This window comes from Lissotriton helveticus, chromosome 4_1 (genome assembly GCF_964261635.1).
Source record: "Lissotriton helveticus chromosome 4_1, aLisHel1.1, whole genome shotgun sequence".
In the NCBI taxonomy this organism is placed as follows: Eukaryota; Metazoa; Chordata; class Amphibia; order Caudata; family Salamandridae; genus Lissotriton; species Lissotriton helveticus.
This window is the reverse complement of record NC_136063.1, coordinates 27084376-27109516: the sequence shown is the minus strand read 5'-3', so window position 1 is coordinate 27109516 and position 25141 is coordinate 27084376. Positions and strand designations below refer to the sequence as shown.

The 25141-nt window shown below is 47.4% G+C and overlaps 1 protein-coding gene across 3 annotated transcripts in view; it reads left to right on the top strand.

The window, feature by feature from the left end:
- Positions 1 to 835: 835 nt before the first annotated feature.
- Positions 836 to 25141, top strand: part of LOC144828293 (uncharacterized) — a 224236-nt gene continuing 199930 nt past the window's right edge. Inside the window, exons 1-3 of one of the 3 annotated variants that reach the window (XM_078686373.1) lie at positions 836 to 1089; positions 12106 to 12213; positions 21583 to 21777. In XM_078686373.1, the coding sequence (XP_078542499.1) occupies positions 1038 to 1089; positions 12106 to 12213; positions 21583 to 21776 (354 nt within the window). In that variant the 5' untranslated portion in view covers positions 836 to 1037 and the 3' untranslated portion in view covers position 21777. The remainder of the gene's footprint in view (positions 1090 to 12105; positions 12214 to 21582; positions 21778 to 25141) is intronic. The other 2 variants (XM_078686372.1, XM_078686371.1) reach the window with 2 other exon arrangements.

The window sequence follows — 25141 nt, the reverse complement described above, 5'->3', positions numbered from 1 at the left end:
GAGGGTGTTTGATCTCTCTAGGTTACTTTGGGGTTAAATTCTTTAGTTAACCTCTTTAGTGGTCACAAGGTGTGCCCCAGATCCCCTTGGGGGCAGAGCACAGAGCGGACCACTCCTGACCAGTGGCGTAACTTTAGCCCCCAAAGCCCCTGTGGTGTGGGGGAGGCTAGATATCCAGGCCCCCCCTTCAGGCAGTTGAGAACTCCTGACTGGGTCCAGAGTGTGGGACCCTCTCCATGTACTTTTCAGGGGTTCCCCCTTAAGTTTGCTTTTGTCGCTGCTCTGTGACCTTAAAACCAAAGCTACCACTCTTTGGGTTACAGTCGCTACAACACGTTCCCTGGGTGGGCCTCCACCCCTGGCCTCGGACTTAAAATACACTGCATACCGACAAGGTAGCTGCTCGTGAATGTTCACCTGAGCTGTGCACCCCCCAGGGTGTAGAGACCTCCACTGCAGTACTGAATCCATACATAAAGTCCAGTTTACCATTGACCAGCCTGAAGGTCTTTTAAAGGAAGAGGTGCAATAAATTGTATTTTAAATGAGAAGGTGCAATGAAGTGTCTTTTAACTTCTGAATTCATGAAGACATCAGTGTCTGCCTCACCTTATTTGCTGTAATTAACCTGCTCATCTCGGCAACCAAGCCCTTTCTGTGCTGCTCATTAAAGTATGCATTCCTTCGTAGGCTGGGCATGGCCTTGATGGCGCCTTCCTGAGGAGGGAGTGTTTCAACGAAAGCTCACCTTTCAAAGGAAACCCCATCAAACTGGTTCACAGGAACTTATTTCAGCACCTTCCTCATTTCTACACCTGTTGCTATATAACCCCAGTGACTCAGAGACACCAGCCACATATCCCAGCAGATTGGAAGTCATCACACTAGGACATCACACGAGAAGGATCCCATACTGACCTCACACGGAACCCTGCCACAGACAACACACAAGCAGGACCCTATATTGACCACACTCAGAACGCTGCCACAGACCCCACACACATTTGATCAGATTTGTGCTGCTCCCTCTTGAAGCGATGAAGACTGTGGTGGTCTCCCTCCTGGCTGCTGCCCTCCTCTTTGGGACAGGTAAGGGTGCCCACCAGATTGTATGTATGGCTCTACCCAGGGGGACTGATTATAGAGGTTCACATACAGAAGTATATATGTGTGCTGGGCAGATCTGAACACCTATTGTAGCATGTGTGTGGGATGGGAAGAGCTCATCACCTATGGAGTCGCCCGTGCTTGGCTATGTATGACTAATCACTAACATGTCATCATGTGTGGGACTGTCTATAACTAGTCACCTGTGGATCCACTTGATTTCTTCACATATAGAAACCTGTGCGGGCGCTCTTTCACTTATCTGCTGTAGATCAACCTGTGGAGCTCTACAGAACTCATCTCTTATAGATCTAACCCTGTAGTCTTTGCATGACTGATCAATCACCTATGGATATATCTGTGTGGCTGTGCAGAATTCATCAACTACTGAAGAAGCTGTTTTTGAACGGTCAGCTCTGGATCTACTAGCGAGGGCTGTGCTGAGCGCATCACCTATACATCAAACCCTATATAGTCCGTATGACTGGGTGACTGTGGATACATTTGTGTATGGTATGCAGAAATGATCAACTACAGAACTAGTTGTGTGAAGTTGTGTATGAATAGCCAACTGAGAATCTCTTAGTGAGAGCTGTGCAGAGCACATCACCTATAGATTTTAACCTATAGTGTCTGTATGACTGGTCACCTGTGGATTATATTTGTATATGCTGTGCAGAAATAATCAACTACAGAACTGGCTGTGTGATGTTGTGTATGAACGGTCAGCTCTGAATCTATTAGTGAGTGCTGTGGGCTGTGCTGAGCGCATCACCTACAGATTTTACCCTATAGAGTCTGAATGACTGGCCCCCTGTGGGTTATATTGTGTAGGCTGTGGAGAAAACGTCAACTACAGGAATAGCTATGTACGAAAGGTCAGCTCCGGATCTGCCTGTGAGGACTGTGATGAGCTCATTATCAATGGATAGGACCCTATAGTGTCTGTATGACTGGTCCCCTGCGGGGTATATTTGCGTAGGCTGTGCAGAATTCATCATATGCAGAACTAGCTGTGTGAAGATGTGTAGGAACGGTCAGCCGAGAATCTTCCTGTTCAGGCTGCATCAAGCTCATTGCCAATACTTCTGTATATGTGGGTACTGTGTGACTGGTCATATATGGATATACCCTCTGTAGTGTGTGCAACACTCATTCCTACAAATCTACCTGTATGTGCTTTTTAGGACTGGTCACCAATGGATGTACCTGTGTAGGATGTATAGAACCAGATAACCAGATTCCCTATAGCTCTAGCTGTGTGTGCTTCCTATAACTGGTCATATATGGATATGCCTGTGTAGGATGTGCAGCACTCATTCCTACAGGTCTATCTGTGTGTGTTTTGTATGACTGGCCATCTATGAACTTACCTGTGTATGCTGTGTAGAATGATTCCATACAGACCTACCTGTGTGCACTTTGTATGACTGGTCACCAATGCATATATATGGGTAGATTGCACAGAACCTGTCCCCTACAAGTCTAGCAAAGGGCTGTTGTGTCAGATTTGGTGGGCTAAGGATCCAGAAAAGGTGGCCCTGCAGAACTCTACATTGTGTGGAACTCATCACCTATAGATCTCCTTGCACTAGAGTGTGCCAAACTCATCATCTATAAATTTACCTGTGTGGAGCTGTACAGAATTCACCAGCTAAAGCGCTATTTCATTTGGAAATGTGGTGTGCAGAACTCCTCTTTTATAGCTACACCACTGTGGGACTTCATAGAGCTGATCACCTACAGATTTACCAGTGTGAGGCTCTGCAGAATTTATAGCACATACTTGTATAAGTATGAAGCTGCACAGAGTGCTTCACCTATATTCTTACATTTTAATGGCGCTCATCATCTATAGATGTCCTTGTGTGGAACTCTGCAGACCCTGTCATGTACTGATGATCCTGGGTGAGACATTGGTGGGGCAGATCATCTATACTTGATCTTGTGTGGGGCTGTGCGGATTCATCACTTGTAAATGATCATGTGTGGTTGTGCAGTGCTCATCACCTGTAGATGATATTGTGTGGGGCTGTGCCAAGCTCATCACCTGCAGATTATCATGTGTGGGGCTGTACAGATCTCATCATTTATAGACGATCTTGTGTGGGGATGTGCAGAGCCTATCACCTAAAGATGATCTTGTGTGGGGCAGTGCCAAGCTCATCACCTGCAGATTATCATGTGTGGGGCTATATAGATCTCATCATTTATAGATGATCCTGTGTGGGGCTGTGCTGATTCATCACCTGTAGATGGTCTTGTGTGAGGCTGTGCCAAGCTCATCACCTGTAGATGATCTTATGTGGGGCTGTGCAAAGCTCATCACCTGTAGATGTTATTTTGTGGGGCTGTGCAGAGCTCATCGCCTGTAGATAATCTTCTGTGGGACTGTGCCAAGCTCATCACCTGCAGATGATCATATGTGGGGTTTTGCAGATCTCATCATTTATAGATGATCTTGTTTGGGGCTGTGCTGATTCATCACCTGCACATGATCATGTGTGGGGTCATGCAAATCTCATCATTTATAGATGATCCTGTGTGGGGCTGTGCCAATTCATCACCTGTAGATGATCTTGTGTGAGGCTGTGCCTAGCTCAACACCTGCAGATGATCCTATGTGGGGCTGTGCAAAGCTCATAGCCTGTAGATGATCTTGTGTGGGGCTGTGCCAAGCTCATCATTTATAGATGATCTTGTTTGTGGCTGTACCAATCGTATCGCCTGTAGATGATCTTTTGTGGGGCGCTGCAGAGCGCATCACCTGCAGATTATCTTGTGTCGGGCTGTGCAGAGCGCATCACCTGCAGATTATCTTGTGTTGGGCTGTGCAGAGCGCATCACCTGCAGATTATCTTGTGTCGGGCTGTGCAGAGCGCATCACCTGCAGATTATCTTGTGTCGGGCTGTGCAGAGCGCATCACCTGCAGATTATCTTGTGTCGGGCTGTGCAGAGCGCATCACCTGCAGATTATCTTGTGTGGGGCTGTGCCAAGCTCATCACCTGCAGATATTCTTGTGTGGGGCTGTGCCCAGCTCATCGTCTATAAATGAACTTGTGTGGGGCTATGCAGATCTCATCATGTGTAGCTGATCTTGTGTGGGGCTGTGTAGATGTCATCATCTGTAGATGATCTTGTGTGGGACTGCACAGAACTGATCACCTATAGATGATCTTCTCTGGGATTGTATAGAGCTGAACATCTATAGATGATATTGTGTGGGGCTGTGTGAAGTCCATCTCCACTGACACACTGGTGTAGACTGGACAGAGCAGACCCTCAGGTTCAGCCTCGGGGAGAGGATGTATTCCGCTACCCCCCTGGTAGATCGATCCCCCTACACGCAGCTCCGACTGTGTGCACCTGCTGCCGCTGCCACTGCCGCTGGTAAGTGTCCTCCATCCCTTTTGCTTCGGTGTCACTGTTCCCCACTCTTGTGCCTCGTTTTCTGCTCTGTGCCACTGTCTACCCCTATTATGCCTCGTTTTCTGCCCCATGTTCCATCTGTTTTTCCTTCGTTTTTTGTGCCTTTCTGCCCTCTGTTCCACCCGTTTTCCCCTCGTTTTTTCTGCCTTTCTGCCTTCTGTTCCATCCGTTTTTCCTTCATTTTTTGAGCCTTTCTGCCCACTGTTCCACCTGTTTTTCCCTCGTTTTTTGTGCCTTTCTGCCCTCTGTTCCACCCATTTTTCCAACGTTTTTTTGCCTTTCTGCCAACTGTTTCACTCGTTTTTTGTGCCCTTCTGCCCTCTGTGCCACTTGTTCTTACCTCGTTTTTGTGCCCTTCAGCCCTCTGTTCCACTCGTTTTTTTGTGCCCCTCTTGTCTTCTGTTGCACTTGTTTCCCCCTCCACTGTGCCCCCTACAGCCCTGCCCCCCTGACTGCCCACTGCCCACTCGCTGCTTCCGCCTCTTAGCTGCTCCTCCCTCCCACCTCCCCATATATGCCAGACGCTGCGCGGTGAGGTGAGCGACCCCTGTCCATCCTGGTAGGTCGCTCTCCATCCACGCAGCTCCGACTGTGTACTCCTGCTGCGGCTGTCACTGCCGCTGGTAAGTGTCCTCCGTCCCTTTTGCTTCTGTGCCACTGTCTGCCCCTCTTGTGCCTCGGCTTTCTGCTCTGTGCCACTGTCTCCCCCTATTGTGCCTCGTTTTCTACCCTCTGTTCCATCTGTTTTTCCTTCGTTTTTTTGTGCCTTTCTGCCCTCTGTTCCACCAATTTTTCCCTCGTTTTTTGTGCCTTTCTGCCCTCTGTTCCACCCATTTTTCCCTCGTTTTTTGTGCCTTTCTGCCCTCTGTTCCATCCATTTTTCCTTCGCTTATTGTGCCTTTCTGCCCTCTGTTCCACCTGTTTTTCCCTCGTTTTTTGTGCCTTTCTGACCTCTGTTCCACCGGTTTTTCCCTTGTTTTTTGTGCCTTTCTGCCCACTGTTCCACTTGTTTTTTGTGCCCTTCTGCCCTCTGTGCCACTCATTTTTACCGCGTTTTTGTGCCCTTGTGCCCTCTGTTCCACTCGTTTTTTTGTGCCCTTCTTGTCTTCTGATGCACTTGTTTTCCCCTCCACTATGCCCCCTACAGCCCTGCCCCCCTGACTGCCCACTGCCCAATCGCTGCTTCCGCCTCCCAGCTGCTCCTCCCTCCCACCTCCCCATATATGCCAGATGCTGCGCGGTGAGGTGAGCGACCCCTGTCCATCCTGGTAGGTCGCTCCCCCTCCACGCAGCTCCGACTGTGTGCTCCTGCTGCCGCTGGTAAGTGTCCTCCGTCCTTTTTGCTTATATGCCACTGTCTCCCCCTCTTGTGCCTCGTTTTCTGCTCTGTGCCACTCGTTTCCCCCCTTGTGCCTCATTTTGCCTTCTGTACCACTGTTTCCCCCTCTTCGTGCCTCATTTTCTCCTCTGTGCCACTCGTTTCCCCCCCTTGTGCTCCATTCTGCTTTCTGTATCACTCTTTACCTGCTGCTGTGCCCCCGGCGGCCCCGTCCCCTGCCCACTCACTGCTCCTGCCTCCCAGCTGCACCTCCCTTCCACATCCCCATATATTGCGGATGCTGCACAGCCGTGCAGCGGACAAACACAGCACGCCGAAGGCACACCTAAGGCAAGCCCATCTGCGCCCGTCCACGCCTGGACCGCGCCCAGCACCAGAACCCTTGGACCCCGCGAACGCCACGACACCAGACCTGGCTCTTCGAGCAGTAGTAGCACCTTGAGACCCTCACAGGTAAGTAACGCGCTTTACAAGTACTCAGATTGATTGATTGATTCACCAAGTCTCACTGGTGCTCACATTCGGCCTCCTTAATGTGTTTACTGTAACTCACCTAAATGACAATCTGACTGTCTGAACACTGATGCTCGGTCCAACTGAATGAGTGATTCTTCTTGGATTTTGTTGTTCACCTTGCTACTACTGGGCGGTGTCACTTGTGAGCTTTAAAAGGACTTTTCCACATATGAGCTTATAGTTTTCCCTACAGGGCTTCTCCACATTGGTTAGAGCAGTTCCTAGTTTTTGTCTCTTTTCTCCTGTCTATCTTCCCACCAGTCCTCACACCCCAAAATATCTCTGGCCAGGAGATGGAATCACCACGGAGTGGGTCAATACATGAAAGTCTACAAGGAGATTAATGTACTCTCTCAAACTGCAGAGAACCCATAGCAATTCCCTTTACTAGATCCTGGAGGGAGAAACTATAAAATCTGGAAAATATTTAAATAATAGGTAACTTTGGCAATTCTTTGCTTCCTGTGCCAGCCAATAAATTCAGGGTGTGAGTCGGTGTTAGCTGAAGCCGAAGCCCAGGTGGCCCAGTCTACTCCATGGAGCTGTAAAGGCCACTTCACAATGAAGCTGACCACAGCTCCCCACGTGGGCCAGTCTGTGGTACAACTCTGGGGACCTCATCACAGGGGCCCTTTGAGACCCTCTTTGTTGCCCATCCCAGAAAGACCAATACTGGCTATCCCGGTACTTCTGGAGGCAGGCTTATTAACACTGATTTCTCTGCAGAATGTGGGGTAGTTTGGGTCTCCGCACCATTTCTAGCACGTTTTCCTTTGGAGTGTTACACTTTTGGGTCTTTCAGCCCCTGCATTATCTTTGTGAAAACCAAAATCGTGTAATTCTGGTGGGTCTCTTGTAATTGAGACCTAGCTCTCTTACGTGGGATGAAGGGAAAGGAGTTTTACTTTAAAGAGAGGAAAAATGCTCCACAATTTCTTGGCCAGGTAATCCAGATTGTGCAAATGCTACACCTCGGTAAAGGCTGTGGGCAAAAGTGAAACCTGATCCCTGCCTCACCCCTTCAGTACCCCTGGGGGAAGATACAATGCTGTCTTCATCCAGGACCTTATTCAGAGCAGCAAAGCTAGGTGCAGGACACACCCGGCTATACGCAGAGCCCAGGGCAGACAGGGCACCGACCACCCTTTCCCTCACCTTCCCCTCCCCTCAAAGATCACAAACAGCCCCAGGCCTGTGATGGCTGTTCCCAGATCTGTGTAACTCCCACCCATCACCTAGAGACATCCAGAGGATCCTGGCCAGGAGCAGGGCTTGGGTCCATGAACCCTCCCACACACCTGCCATCTTCAATTCTGATACTGAAACAGCCCCAGGGTTAGACTAGTATCAGGAGCTGTAGGCCCCCTTCCTCCTCACCCACATGACAGCAAGGATTTGAAGACACGCTCTGCCCAGCCCTGACTGCCGTTTTTAGGTCTCGCCTAGCATTGCAGCGCATGTGCTGATTGCTTTGCGAGGCATGCAGTATACTGTATAGCAAGAGAAGCTCCACCTACTTTCCACCTATCTATCTGATTGGCTGAAATCCTAAATGCTGCATTCTGATTGGTTTTCGGCAACTTAGTCCTGCCTCCTGGTGGCCTGGTGGCCATGTTGTCATTTTTCTCCTTTCATAGCTCTCAGCCCCTTTACTTTCAAAACTGTTTCGTTCCCCTGCCTCCCCGTTCCCTCCCACAGTCCGTAACTGCTCGTATCCCCACCACCTCTCCTCCCATTCGTGCCTTCTTCAGCTGCCGCACTTCCATTTCTAATGCAATAGGGCTCGTGTAAATACGAGTCCTATTGCATTTTAAATGCTTGTTTTGTCCTGGGATTGACAGGGTGAATTCGAACTCTATTTTGCCTGACCTGTCCAGACGGCTATCTTACGCATGTGTCGACTGTTTTTTACAACTGTTAAATTTGAGCACGTTTTGTCAGAAGGTCTGATTAACTGGCATAAAGATTCATTTACCAACGCCCCATAAGCCCATCCCCCCTTTCTGTCCCCTCCCAGGCTCCTGGTCAGGAGGTTCTCTCCAGAGACAACACAGCCACAAATGTGCACGCAGCAGCCCCCCCAATAGCTGCTCCAGGATGTCTGCTTTGCTTAGATAGCAGCCTACCCATAGCCGCAGGCCACTACACTGAACTGGGCATTAAAAAACGATAAACACCCAGCACTCAACCTCAGCATTCCAGAGGTACCCCGATTGCAATCTTTGTGCTCCTCGACAACAGCCGCTGACGGGATCCGGTGTAAGACATCGGCCTCAGATCTCAAGGCGCCCCCAGGCTCTCCCCTTGGTTCTTTCACTGGCACTGACGCGTCACTGGCTCCTGTCTAAATTTAGTCCCAGGCCCAAGCTGTCAACTCAGATGTTCTGCCAATGTACAACATTATGTATAAATGTAAATAAACGATCACTTTTCACAGAAGTTACAATCGTGAGCAGTCCTTTTAGATGTATTCCTAATCGGGAGAAGTATAAAGATTATTCAAGGTTCAATTACTTTGTCTCTGTGGGTGCACCCTCTCATATTTCAGCTCCCTCCAGAAGACTATTTCCAAAATAATTAAATATATCTTCTAAACGGGGTCTGGTGCTTTTTGCAATAACTACTATTAAATCCAACATTTTAATCCCGGTCTGAATGTTTGAGCATCAAAATGCATGCATTTTAAAACCAATCCGGTCCACTGACCTCACAGTTAAGAACTTTGGGGCATTTTATCAAGGCTGGCAATATGAGATTATCACCGTTTTAACTGTCGTTTTCGGCCGCAAAGTGGTGATAATTTTATCGCCCTATTAGCAAGCTGTCGCTAACAGCAGTTAGCGACAGCTTGTAGGTGATAGCGAGTGGTTTGGGGCCCGCTTTGCATGTCAGCGATATTTATCACTAATGACATGCAAAGTGGGCGTACCCAACCTGTTAGTGACTGAAAGCAGTCGCTAACATCGCTATCGCCTAATATCAACGCCGGCGTAGCGATTAAAAAATTAGCGCTAAGCGCGAATATCGCCAAAACCTAACGCCTGCTCAGACCACTTCTTAGACTGTATATCCAATGGGAGATGGATATTCAGGTTAAGACCCTATTAGCAATAATGCCTGAATATCGCTGGATTTCCAGTGATATTCACGCATTTCGCCGCTATCGCTGGATATTTAATCGCATTGGAGATAAACGTTGCTAATAGCACGTTACCTCTGAGATAAAATCCGGCAATGTGCAGTGATAAAAAAAATGTGCTAAGCTTATTTAGCGATAAACATCGCTAGTTGTTGATAAAATGCCCCTTTGTCACACCTCTCACTAAGAAACATGACTATTCCTAAACCAGCTCACTGAGCAGGGTGAGATTGTAAAAATAACTACCTTTGTGTTGATTCGATGAATAAACTCTGGACTAGATTAATCAAAAAGTATATTCAGACCTCGTCTATTTATTGCCCTTCTTTGTACTTTTGTGTAGATGAAGCGCTGGCTTGGTTAATTAATTCAAACAATTTCGTTCCTCATCTCATAAACATTCTCATACTTAATACAGTAAACGAGACGCCAAAGGACCAGCCGTGTTGTTGATCAATAATAATTGTATTTCGTGAAATTAAAATACTTAGTGTGTTATTTTAGCGACAACTAATTATTTTCATTCCTCTAAGAATTCTTATCCACAATGTTTATCGTTTTGACTTCTTTTTGTTTTCAGAGCAGCTGAAAGTAGTAACACTACCCGCTGAGAAAAGAACATTTAACTTTTAATCCTTTAAATTCCCCCAAATATTCTCTAACATACTTAGCTGCTCCTTGCCTGCCAGTTTTTTACACAGCATTCTTAATTATAACTTTAGTATGGGTAACTACTTTGGGAATGGATTGACTGTATTTGACCACCTGTCCCCATACCTGGCATGTCACACAGTTTGGTGCTCACTTTCCCTCCATGTTAAAGAACAGTAGATGTTTCAGCAACCAGGCTAATGTGTTGTAGAGTTAAATACATATGAGATCCCAATGGCGAGACCGATTGGCATTGCCAATGCTTGTTTACCTGTCCTGCCCCCGTCCTCCACCCCTGACTCCATGACTAACCTGAGGCTAGGTCCCTGGCCTTGCCATGCCACTCTTTGCCCCTCCTGCCCCCAGCCCTCCACCCCTGACTCCATCACTACCCTGAAGCTACAACCCTAGCCTTGTTATGCCACTCTCTGCCCCTCCTGCCCCCAGCCCTCCACCCCTGACTCCATCACTACCCTGAAGCTAGGCCCCTGGCCTTGCCATGTCACTCTCTGCCCCTCCTGCCCCCGGCCCTCCACCCCTGACTCCATGACCCCCCAGAAGCTAGGCCCCTGGCCTTGCCATGTCACTCTCTGCCTCTCCTGCCCCCGGCCCTCCACCCCTGACTCCATGACCCCCCAGAAGCTACGCCCCTGGCCTTGCCATGTCACTCTCTGCCCCTCCTGCCCCCAGCCTCCACCCCTGACTCCACCACCCTTTAAAGCTATGCCTCTGGCCTTACCATGTCACTCTCTGCCTCTCCTGCCCCCGGCCCTCCACCCCTGACTCCATGACTACCCTGAAGCTAGGCTCCTGGCCTTGCCATGTCACTCTCTGCCCCTCCTGCCCCCAGCCCTCCACCCCTGACTCCATGACCCCCTGAAGCTACGCCCCTGGCCTTGGTATGCCACTCTCTGCCCCTCCTGCCCCCGGCCCTCCACCCCTGACTCCACGACCCCCCTGAAGCTATGCCCCTGGCCTTGGTATGCCACTCTCTGCCCCTCCTGACCCCAGCCCTCCACCCCTGACTCCACGACCCCCCTGAAGCTATGCCCCTGGCCTTGGTATGCCACTCTCTGCCCCTCCTGACCCCAGCCCTCCACCCCTGACTCCACGACCCCCCTGAAGCTAGGCCCCTGCCCTTGCCATGCCACTCTCTGCCCCTCCTGCCCCCAGCCCTCCACCCCTGACTCCACGACCCCCCTGAAGCTATGCCCCTGGCCTTGGTATGCCACTCTCTGCCCCTCCTGACCCCAGCCCTCCACCCCTGACTCCATGACCCCCCAGAAGCTACGCCCCTGGCCTTGCCATGTCACTCTCTGCCCCTCCTGCCCCCAGCCCTCCACCCCTGACTCCACGACACCCCTGCTGAGACTTTCCAGCTGCTGAGAGGAAGCAGACGCTCTCACTGGATGGCCTGTGCTCATGGGGTGGGCAGTCATTTTCCATTCTGGGGACAAAACTCGACACCAAATTCTTCTAAACTCATAATGAGCACCTGGAGTCAGTTATCTGTGAACCATATGTAAGGCAAAATGAAGGATGGAACGAATGGAAGAGCAACAAATAAGACCAGAAGCAAGAAAGGGAAATATAAAAAGAAACACTAAAAAAGGTCATTGTTGGTGAGGGTAAAATGATGGGCAAGAGGAGTGCAGATCTTATGCCAGAAAACATCACCAGCCTAAAAAATGAACAGACATCAATTACCTGTAATGAGCTGTAAATCTGTAGGACCCTCTGTTGTTATTTTAATGATGCATATTGAATATTGTAATGAGATGTTTACAAATATACAAACTGCATTAAGTAAAGATATCAGGCATGAATGCACTGTGCAAACCATGAACATATACTTAGAAGGCACTGTGGGAGCTCAGCACTTCTGCATATGTGACTTATGTTTGCTTTCATTCATTTTTCAGCTCACTCCTTGAAGTGCTATGTGTGTGCCTCTACCACTGGGAGCTGCAACACTCAGGGTACCTGTGCAGCGGGGGAAGTGTACTGCGCCTCAGCGACCCTCACATCAGGTAAGTGATATCTGCCCCCCATTATGTTTACTTTCAGCAGCTAACAACTCGTGGGGACGAAATGTTAAGCCTGCTAACAACTTGATAAAATGTATCCTGGGAATCACCACAGATGAGAAACTCAGCATGTCCGGACAGGTAAACTGAGTCGGATCCTCCCACTTACACACGCTATACATCCTCAAACAAATCTTCTGATAGATTGCAAGGGACACACAATGTACTCTCACTCAAGCCCTGGTCACCAGCACTTGACTATGGCAACGCACTGTATGCCGGAATCCCCAACCACCTCCTCCACCATCTTGTGACCACCCAGGTACTAGATCCTTCACGGCTCACCCACACCACACCTCACCTCCGAGATCTCCCCCAACTGCCAATACACAAATGGTGTCATTTCAAACTCCTCACACACGCATACAAGGCCCTGCACAACATTGGACCAGCCTAACTCAACCACCACCTCCACTTCCACCAGCCCAGCAGACACCTACACTCTGCCTCACTCGCTCTAGCACACACGCCTTGCATCCGTAAAAGCAGTGGCATAGCAAGAGTTTTTGCCACCCAGGGTGATCCTTGAGTTTGTCAACCAGTGGCGGCCGGAGCACAAAAGCGCCGGTGAGGCGATGGTGTGGTGAGTGATGGTGACAGAGGATGAGCAGGGGGAGGCCAACGAAGACAAAGGAGAATTAAGAAAGAAAACTTGCTTTGTGCTTGCCGCCGCCCCAAAAACAGTGCAGCTCAGGGCAGTCCGGCCCGCACCGCACCCTCAGCTACATCACTGCACAAAAGCAGAACAGGAGGCCTAGCCTTCTCCTACCTCACACCCTGTGGAACACCGTCCTCTACACACAAGGGGCTCCTCGTTACTGCTTGAAATCTGCAAAAAGCTGAAGTCCTGCCTCTTCAACTAACACCCAGCAGGAGACCTACACACTTGCTCCAGCACATGGATACTCCTCAGGTGATAAGTCACACTTTAGAAATCCTGATAACATAACATAATTTTGTAATATTCAGATTTAAAAAAAATAATATAGATACATATATATGTATATATATCTTTCTAATATGCCTGAAGTGACAGCTTCTCATTCACGCACAAACATTCTTCTGAAAAAAAGTTTTTTAGCTAAATATTTTTATTTGAAATAACTAAAAAAAAACAGAAGTTTTTTTTTTCAGCACAACCTATTCTTTTTTTAAACTAATGAACCAAAAGAAATCAAGAAATAACAAGGTACTAATAGTTTTTTTGAAGAAGTTTAGGTATTTAACGAAAATAAACAGGTGCAGTTTGACACAATCCTAAACATACAGACCTTTTAGCTATACTTTTTCATGTATGACGAGAAACCAATATGTCAGCGCACATCTTGTGAAGAACATCTTTCTTAATGTTTTACAGTCAAAATGTGCCCAACAAAATTTAGGGATGTAATATTTTAGTTAGTAAGGATCCTGAATCACGATTTTTCAAAGTAGCGATGCTTCCAGTGTTTTATTTGACTTTGCCAAAGTTAGCCTTTTATCCCACTGACCAGTTCAGTTTGCTTATGTTCGAGTTGATACAAACCAGCCAAAGCGCAATGCAAGCCTCAAAGTGAAATTCACGCTGCCTATGTAATTCCTTCCTCATCTTGCACTGGAAAAACTCTGGGGCATATTTACAAGGGCATTCTGCCACAAGAGCGTCACTTTTTAGAATGTTCGGGTGGTGCAATTTCCTGCTCCATATTACACTTTGCATGACTTAACGGTGCTTTGTAAATATGATACCCTTTCATACAGGTTTCAATCTAACGATACAGAAAGGCAGGCGTCAGATTGGTGCTGTTATGGTTGGTGGGCTGCCCCACCTTGCTGAAATATGAGGGGTGCACCACTGTCACACCCATCATATGAGGGGTGAAACCCCGAAACCGGTCCTAGGATGCTTGTCTCCGTTCCAGGGAGGACATGGCTTGGCAGTTCGGGCTGGACTGTTCCCATGAGGCATAGGGTTAAGACTGATTTGCATATGGCCAGGTCTAAACTGGGGTGGCATGGTGAGCAAAAGAATTATGGATTTAACCCAGATCTTTTGACTGGGGGTGAATGTGTTGATTTGTTCTGCATTCCGTCCATCAACTGTGTGTCTTTTGATTCACAAAGGGGGGCACAGTAATAATGTATGCCGATCCACCTGGGGGCAAAGTAATAATGTATGCTGATTCACATAGGGTGGCACAATAATAATGTACGCTGATTCACCAAGGGGGAGCCCATTAATAATGTATGCCAATTCACTAAGGGGGGCACAGTAATAATGTAAGCGGATTCACATGGGGGCACAGTAATATTGTATGCAGATTCACCTAAATGGGCAAAAAATATTGTATGCCGATTCACCAAGGATGGCACAGTAATAATGTATGCTGATTAATCAAGGGGGGCACAGTAACAATGTATGCCAATTCTCCAAAGGGGGCACAGTAATAATGCAAAAGGGTAGATCAGAGCTGTCGCACTCGACTCTCTGTACCCTGCATTGCACATCCTCCACACTGGGGATGCCCGATGCCCGCATTCCACTCCTCATCTGGTGGGGCGGCAGGGGTACAGCCTCTCTGCCTGTAGCCCCAGCATGGCTTCCATTCAATCCTTCATCCACCATGACTGAGACACCAACTGATAAGCTCCTATCCGTCAATGTCAAAGGGCTTAAGTCCCATAACAAAAGACGGGCGATCTGTCGATACTTGTTCCTACAAGTCCCCAATATCATTTTTCTCCAAGAAACCCACCTGTTGTCCACGGACACACACCTCATGGCTCACCAAAAATATCCCCACCAATACTGGGCATCTTTCTCCTCAAAAATAGTAGGAGTTACAATATTAACTATAGTCAGATTGGGCAACACATCCCCTTGGGTCCTATGAGACACTGACGGTCATTATCTAAGACTCCAGGCACTCTTAGGTACAGACCTTAACCCTACTTAACATTTAGGCCACCAATCAGGCACAAGATGCCTTCCTGAGAACTATTTGAAGGGACCACTTCTGCTCTCCAGAGCGGGCAGTGATACTCTGGGGTCACTTAAATATGGGATATGGTGTAGGATTTGACCATTGCTTCGTCTCCCACTCCCTGATAAGAACATTGGAAGCAGCCTCTATCACGGATATATCCATATCTGATCATGCCCACGTGACTATGAACTTTTGTGTCCCGGGTAGACGACATGACACTCCCATCCGCTGGCGCCTTCCACCCCACGTATTGCGGACCCAGTGGATGTGGCTGAGATGCGCTAAGAGATCTTAGCCTTATTCCAAACGAATACCCCCTGACCCACCCAAGCACATATGACGGGTCGCTTTTAAAATCATTGCTTGATCTCGTGAAGCCGGCCTGGTTGAAATTAACCTAGCTAAGGATTCAGGGCCATAGAACACATAGACCATAAGACTCCCACAAATCAACACAAAAAATGCCTCACAATGCTGCAGAGATAATTAAGGCTCCATCAAATTAACAGAGCGGGGCAAGCACTCATGACACTTAAACAAAAATTCTATGCAGGTGGGGCAAGGTCGTCTCGTTGCTGGCATGCCGAATCCAGGCCCAATGCAGCAATGCTCATATCTCTAAAATTAAACTCTCAGACAACTCATGGTCTACACCGAGCGAGACAAAGGGCAAGCTTTCTCCAACTTTTTATAAAGAAATCTATACTGCCACTCCCCTTATGCCGGAAGAAACTGCTGGTTTCCTTAGTTCATGCCCTTATGACCCCATTAACCCACAAAACGCAGAACTCTGAGAGAAGCCAATTACCTTGGATGAGCTACAACGAGCATTAAAACAAATCCCAATAGGTAAAACACCAGGCCGGAAGGCCTCACAGTTGACTTTTACTGCATTTTCCTTCCCCAGATCCAGGAGCATCTCCTCCACCCCATTAACGCTTTCTTTAAAGCGGCGGGCTCTCCTCTACAATGCCCGAAGCAGAGGTAGTCCTCATTCCAAAACCTGGTAAGGACCCCTAGCTCTGCACCTCCTACTGCTGCATCACCCTACTTAACACAGATTCTCAAATCCATACTAAGATACTGGCAAACCATCTTGAGCCCTACCTCCCTGGTCTGATAGACCCGGACCAAGTGGGGTTTATCCGACACTGAAAGGGCTCTGATAACATCCACTGCATCGTCCACCTCATTGAAAAAAAGCTAAGAAGGGATATTCCAGCCTGTCTGGTGTCCCTCGATGCAAAGAAAGCCTTTGCCCGTGGGGACTTGCACTTTTTACGCGCAGTGCTCCATAAAATATGCCTTTGTCTGGGAATGTTCTCTAAACTGATGGCGCCATATGTCTCTCCTGTAGGGAGGGTTCATATCAATGGTCAACTTACACCTCCCCTCTCTGTGCACATGGGCACCAAGCAGGGCTGCCCGCTTTCCTCCCATCTTTTTAGGTCTCCTCGAGCCACAGCATGCGTAGCACGGAGAGACATTTAGTAGGTGAATTTTCAAAATGCTACAGGCTGGCCTAGCGCTTGCATTCACGTGAGCGTGCGCGCCGGCAGCCGCCATCTGTCTCCTCAGTCACGGGTCAATAAGTTGCTTGTTCCTTTCTTTCATGGCTCATTAAGACTTACAGCATGCTCTCTTCCCTCACTACCCTGTCCCACGTAGCCCTCACTACCCCCTCCCACGCAACCCTCCTCGTCTGTAGCAACCCCCTTCCCTGCCTAGCCTTTCCTCATGACGAACGCATAAACACGCAACCACACACACACACACAACCACACACACACACAACCACACACACAACTACAACCACACAAAACCACAACTACAAACACAACCACAACCACACACACAACCACACACACACAATCGCTCACACTACCACACAAAACCACAACTACAGACACAACCTCAATCACACACACAACCACACACACACACAAGAACACACAACACAACCACACACACACAAACGCCCACACACACACAACCACACACACACACAACCACAACCACACACACATAACCACGCACACACACAACCACACACACAAACACACAACCACAGACAACCACAAACAACCACACAACTACAACCATAAACACACAAAACCACAATCACACACACACACACAACAACACACACACACACAACCAGACACACAACTACAACCACACAAAAGCACAACTACACACACAAAACCACAATCACACACACAACCGCACACACTACCATACTAAACCACAACTATACACACAACCACACACATAACCACACACACAACCACACACACACAAGAACAACCACACACACAACCACAACCACACACACACACACAACCACACACACACTGCCGCACAAACACAACCACACACACACAAACACCCACACACACAACCACACACAACCACAACCACACACACATAACCACACACACACACAACCACACAACCACACGCACAAACACATAACCACAGACAGCCACACAACTACAACCACTCACACAACCACAAAACCACACACACAACCACACACATGACCACAAACACAAAAACACACAAAAAACACACAACCATATAAACAACCACACACACAACCACAACCACACACATACACAACCACACCCACAAACACAACCACACAAATAACCTTACACACGCACACACACCATACAAATACTACCACAACCACAGACCACACATAACAACAACCACACACACATACAACCACACACACAACCACACACACAACCATACACACAAAAACACAATCACATACAACCACACTCAACCACACACACAACCACAACCACACACACAACCACAAACACACACACAACCACACACACAACCACAACAACACAGAACAAGAAACACACACAGAACCACACACACAACCACAACCACACACATACTCAACCACAACCAAACACACAACCACATAACCACATGCACACAACCATACACAGACACCACAGATGAAACCACACCCAGAACCACAACCAAACAAGCAGACACAACCAGACACACAACCAGACACACAACCACACACACAACACAACCACACACACACAACCACATACAACCACACACAGAACCAACCAAACACACACACAACCAGACAAACACACACATAAACACAACTACACAAAACCACAACTACACATACAACCACCCACACACAACCACATACACAACCACAACCACACACACACAACCAAACACACAACCACAACTACACAGAACCACAACCACACACACAAAACCACACGCACAACCACACACAACCACACATACAACCACACACAACCACACACACAACCACAAAAACACAACCACACAACCACAACCACACACACAACCACAAACAACCACACACACAACCACACACATACACAACCACATACACACAATCACACAAACAACCAACCACACACATAAACAACCACACACACACAACCACAAACACAACCACACATACACAACCGCACACACAACCACACACAAAATGACACACACACACAACAGTTCACGTCGCTAGATATCTTATTCAATTGACAGGTTGCTGTTCATCTTCAATGAACTTTCTTGTCTTCGCTGCGCTTAATTGTCTTTCTACCAGAGTTCAATCAAAAGGGGAGTAGCAGGAACATCTGTCCCCTTCCACAGATCGTCGCCACTGATATAAAGTCTACAGGAACATAGAAGACTTTAGAAGTAGGTAATGGAACTGCCTTTATTCTTAACTGCTCCGCTCTGCAGCAATCTATCTCTCCTCACATGAACATTTTAAGGTGAGCTTCACAGGTGGAAGGTACCAAGAGGCCTGTGAGCACGGGGGTATATGGAACATACCAAAGTTGTACTCATAAAATATAACACAACAGAACAATCACATATAAGATTGTAACACATACACTATCACCCTTAATGTGTGCTACGGCCAGTGATATTTTGGCTGAGTGGTTGAGGGTTTATTCCCAAGTCCCGGGATATGTCTGGGCACCAGGGTTGGCCATATGAGCAGCACTGTATGTGATGATGTTGTTATTTTCCTAAATGAATCGCACTGGTCCAGACCGTGGGTTCTGCAGATCCTGAACATTTTCATGAGCTACTCATGGCTTAGCATTACCCTCACAAAGTCCTCTTTATATCCAATTGTGCCTTTCCTGCAACCTGTAAGTGAGCGAGCTCTGAGATTAATTTAGATACATGTGTATGCACAGTGGGTGTAGGCCACAAATATTTAGCCCCAAGTTTACTTGAATGATCAAGTACTTCAGCTTTTGGTTAACTGTACACTCCCTTTGTCCTTGTATGGCATTCTGCTTTCTTTAAGATGGTACTGCTGCTCGTCTGTTTTATCAACAACTGAATCTATCTTATGCTTATCCCTGATCTTTCTTCAGTCACATATCGACAGCCCTAAGATGCATTTTGTGGCACTGATACACCCCTAGAATCACATTACTGAAATGTTTAAATCCACACCCTCCGCATGGGATGACTCCTGGTGGCCCGCCTCACTGGGAACTGTGCCGAAACCCACCGACCACACACGCAGCCTGGGGTTTATCCTAGACCCATCTCAATCAAAGAGCCAGCAAGTCAACGCCATCTCCTCCTCCTGCTTCAACTCCCTCCGTATGCTTTGCAAGATCTACAGATGGATCCCCACCGGAACAAGAAGGGCGGTCACCCAGGCCCTTGTCACTAGCAGGTTGGACTACGGCAACGCCCTCTACACAGGAACCATGGCCAAACTCCAGAAGAGACTCAAACCCATACAGAACACCTCCGCACGCCTCATCCTCGACATCCCCCGCCACAGCCACATCACCGCCTACCTGAGGGACCTGCACTGGCTCCACATCAACAGGAGGATCCCCTTCAAACTCCTCACCCATGCTCACAAGGCACTCCATGATGCCGGACCAGCATACCTCAACACGCGACTCACCGTCTACACCCCAAATGCCAGCTCCGCTCCCCTGACCTCGCCCTTGCCACGGTCCCAGGCATCCACCGAACGACCACCGGCGGCAGATCCTTCCCCCACCTCGCCACCAGGACATGGACCACCCTCCCCATCCACCTGCGGCAGACCTAGGATCTGCTGATTTTCAGAAGACTTCTCAAGACCTGGTAGTTCGAACAGTAGCAGCCCCCCCCAGCGCCTTGGGACCCTCACAGGTGAGTAGCGCAATCTACAAATGTTTTGATTGATTGATTGATTTATTGTTGGCCAATGGCAGCCCCTGACATCACATCATAGTATAGGGCATCCCACGTAGTTATTCTTAATGAACGTTGCTTTGACAAACTTGAGGAACTGATTTTCTCAGCTTAGAAATGGGTGATGCTCGGGTTGCAGATCCTATACACACTGTTCTATGTTGCCTCATTTTAGCTTGGTAGGGCACTAACCATAATATCTACTACAGAACAAACCCCTTCATTTTGTTTATTTTTAAAGGAAATGCATTCAGTTTTGCAGGATTGATTCTATCAAGATGGCTTCACGTGTGTCATACTTTTGTCATAATTAACACTGTTAGCGTTGTAGTTGTTCATTAGAATGGTGGGAGGCTGCAGTAGAAAACCTGGGAATCAACTGACCTGCTGCCGCTTCTGACCGAGTACATGAAGGGTGATAACAGATTTTAGTCACAATCATTTGATGAGGGTACCATGCTTATTGTAGCAAGTGTGGTGTTCTAAGATATTTCTAACCTATTTTTCTCCGAACTAAGGAGCTGTGTAATGTCCATCATAGGAAGTATTTTTACAACAGTGTCAATAGAAGCTGAGTTGACTAAACCGTAAGGTCTGCCGCTCTCTAAATGAGGCTGGCGAGCCAAGGGTTTGGGGGACATGATGCTCTAAAGCAGGTTCTATATCTGTTTCTGAATCCTACCCTACTACTATGTTAGGGGCGTAATTTTTACTAATCACCTAAGCTACCTCTGGGGAGTCAGACGTATTATGAGAGTATATGGACATTGTAATTAGAGTTCAGTATTTTCCAAAGTGATAGAACACCAATGTAACCCATTGCACCCACCACAGCATTGTCCAATCACAATGACCCAAGTGGAAACTGGCGAACATAGAGAAAATGCATCACACCTCCCACACTCTCCTTTCTTAATGTCCCTCTTGATAACCAGCTAAGAAAGAACAAATGATGCATCGGAATGAAGGATAAAGCTGGAGATGGGCAAGGAGATCCCTGCCTACTGCCACATATATGCCCATCTGTTTCCATGCAAAATATTCTATTGAAAACCTGGACAAATTTTCTAATTACAACTTCCTGTCTTTGTATCTTTGTTTACAGGCTCAAGTACAACCATCGCCAAGGCCTGTATGGCATCCTGCACCGCAGGCTCTGGCACAGTATCAGGAGTTACTGGTACCGTTTCATGTTGCCAACAGGACCTCTGCAATGGAGCAAATAGTGTGAAGATTAACTACGCAATGGTCTTCCTTGCAGCTGGCATTAGTGCTCTTCTGCTCAAAGGAGGACTCTAAGGTGAGAATTAGAAAAGGATACCACTTTCCATCCTATTTCACAGGTTCTGAATGGGGCCTGGGATTCATGATGTGTTTCCAGAGCACATGTAGGTCAATCAGCGTGAGCGAATTCCCCACCGCAAGATGTGAATCTTCTACTCAAGGCCAGGGTCTGGATGGTGGCATGCGGTAACCATTCCTTGGCTAACGTGTGGCATCCAGTGGGGATATGATGATTCAAGGGGAATACTGAAACATCTTGGGTCTTTCAGCCAGGAAGTTGTCTGTGGCTGCGATGAAGTTGGTCTCAGTACTGTGGATGGGATGGAAACCGGATTGCGTGGTGTCCAGGAGTTGCTGTGCATTGAGGTAGTGACCAAGTTGCCCATTGCTGACTTTCTCCATGACCTTGGCTGGGTAGGGTAAAACGGTGATCGGACGGTAGTTTGATAGTTGAGTGTGTTTGCTGAAGTTTTCCTTTGCAGTGCATTGACCATTGTGTGTTTCAAGGCATTCAGGAACATTTCAAAGGTGTTGGAGTTGATCAGCATGCAGGTGAGGACTTTACTGATAGGGGAGGCAACTATATTAAATATGTGATGGGTGCAGATGTCTGTTGGAAAACCAAAGTGGATGGTTCTCATGATGTCTGTTTCTTAAATGGTTACATTTTCTCAAGTAGTAAGGGTTTTTCCATGTGGTGGTATGCTCATAGTTAAGGAGCAAGGGTCCAGTTGGGCGTCGAAGTTTTTATACATGGCTTTTATCTTGTTGATGAAGAAGCTTGAGAGGTTGACACATACTTCATGCGAGGAGATGCTGTTATTTGTGGAGAATGCTCAAGAGGTGTAACCTTTGATGATTCTGGATATTTATTAGTCACTGTTGAAGCTGCTTTCTATGCATTCTTCTAGGGGCTCTTCAATTTGCTGATGGTAGAAGCAGAAGGTTGCTCTACATGTCTCGTTTCTATTTTGGCAGTGGCTTGTTCTCCATTTTCATCCCAATTGTTTGCAGTGTTGTTTTGTTGCATGGAGTTCCTCAGTATACTAGCTGGCCTTTTTTTCTTTCATGCTCTGTGGATTGCTTTTATGAGGTGCCTGGGAGTTAGCAGATTCTGTGATCCATTCGCCGAAATGTTTGATGCCGCTTTTGAGGTAATTGGTAGGTTTTGGCTGGTTCAGGTGCAGGATGTTGAGCAAATCAGATTCTGAGATGCTGCCTTAACTGAGTCTACCTAGGCTTTGGGTGGAAGGTTTTGTTCGGCAAGGAATGATGATTGGACACTGTCTGAAGCTATGGTCAGTCTAGATAAGATGCTTGATTGTCGTGATTTCAATGATGAAAGTGATGAAGACAGGGTCAAGAGCGTGTTTGGAGGAGTGTGTGTTTGATGACGTTTTTTGCCGATCTCAGGTTCTCTAGGCTTGTAAGGAGTACAGTGGTGTTGGTGTCTTTCTTATCATTTAGATGGAAGTTAAAATCTCCTAGTAAGACGTGGTTGTTAGAGTTGATGGAGAGGGGGTAACAAGATCAGTGGTAGTGTGTGTGAAAGTGGCTTTTGGCCCCAGTTGTCATTAGACAATGGTTCCGCTCAGGGTGAAGGATGCTGTGATTTGTAGTTTTAGGTGTAGATGCTCCATTTAAGGAGTAGCATTCTCAGTGGCTGCCTTGCAGTTTAAGGAATATTTGAACATTTTTGCAGTTTCTCCTTCTGGTTGGTGGTCGTGTTGTGCAATCTTGTAATCTATTGGGATGGCTGTGGCAATGCCGGGTGCCAACTCAGATGTCAGCCATGTTTCCACAAGGAAGAAAAGGTCTGGGGAGTTGGTGTCATAGATTTCAATGATGTGTTTACTAATTGATTGGGTTTTGTTGAGGAGCATGTGCAAACGTTTGTCCTGGGGTGTGTGTTGGTGAGTGGATGGGTGCTCTGTGTGTGGTTGTGGGTGGTGTAGGCGTGGTGGGTGTGGTGTTGCATGTCAAGTGGCAGTGATTATAAGTAAATACTCTCTCTTTGGTGTGGCGCGGCAGCCGCAACTGGAAGGACACCACTGTGACTCTTCCATTCCAGATCTCCTCTAACCTCCTCTCCCCTGTAGTGCAGGTGGTGTGAGCTTTGGGGAAATGAGACTATGAATCTTTTACCAATCTATTTGATGTTAGAAAAGTGAGTAGATGCTAGGTCAACACAAGGGTCACTCCGCAAATCATGTTTTACAGACTTCATTAAGGAAGTCTTTTCTCTAAACATCTTTTATCTCTGCATTTTAAAAACTGGATTCTGGAGGTAGGGATGTGTGACTAGATTATTTGTGCATATTTGCTCTGTAGCAGTTTGCTGTGCTGATGATGTGTTCTGTTGTTTTTAAGCTGCTTTATTAAAATGTGATTATGTTTTGTCGTGATGATGTTTTTGGGCTGTGTTGTCTTTTGACTGGTTCATTTTGTTGTGCTAGCTTAAGTTTCAATATTTTTGCTTTGTTAACATTATTTCACTGTGTCTAATCATTTACTTTACATAGGTAAACAAATCCAGCTACATTACCAGCCAAAAGAAGTACATGCTTTGAAAATGTCCAGTAACAGGCAACAATTTACCACTAAGGTGGTAAAATTACGCTGCTGCAGCTCTTCAACCACTTAGGACATCAGTCGGTCTAAAACTGCGGCTGCCAACAATGCTCACTATGTGTGATGTGTCTCAAATTATCTACCAGTTTTTATCTGAATAGTTTGTAAAATAGCTGAAATGCTGCAGCATCGCCAATGCTAGTCAGGTGTCCTTCAGTTGTAGATTGAGGCATTGTCAATTTTAACCTGCTGTTCTTGAGCAGTAGGCTACCTACAGGCCTTCAATGGTAGACTATGGCATTGCTTATGGTAGCTTAAGGTTCTTTAGAGGTAGACTACAGACTTGCCAATGGTAGCCTGTCGTTCTCCAACAGAAGACTAAGGCATAGTGTGGGACTAGGAGGAGCAAGCAAGTGAGTGACTGGAGTGTGGTGTGTGGTGTGGCGTGCAGCTTATGGCAGCTGTGAGGTGACCGCTGGGCTCCCTAAATGTGAGAACTGCAAGACCGCTGACCGAGGAGAGCTGGTCATGGAGAGCGTCCAGCTGCTGCAGAAGATGCAGGTTCTACCACAGTTGCCTATCACACGCCTACAGAGCCGGTGGTGGTAGCATTGGGGTCTGGGGGCCTGCCTGATAAGTCTTTCACATGCTCAGCCATAGCTGCATCTAGGAGCATGGTGTGAGTGTGAGCAGGCCCCCACATAGGTCAGTTAATCTTCAGTGTTAACCTGCCACCTGCTTGCTGCCCTTTCCACCTTTATTGCCTCTACTGCTTCCATCTGCTGTCATTTGCTTCCATCCGTTGCTGC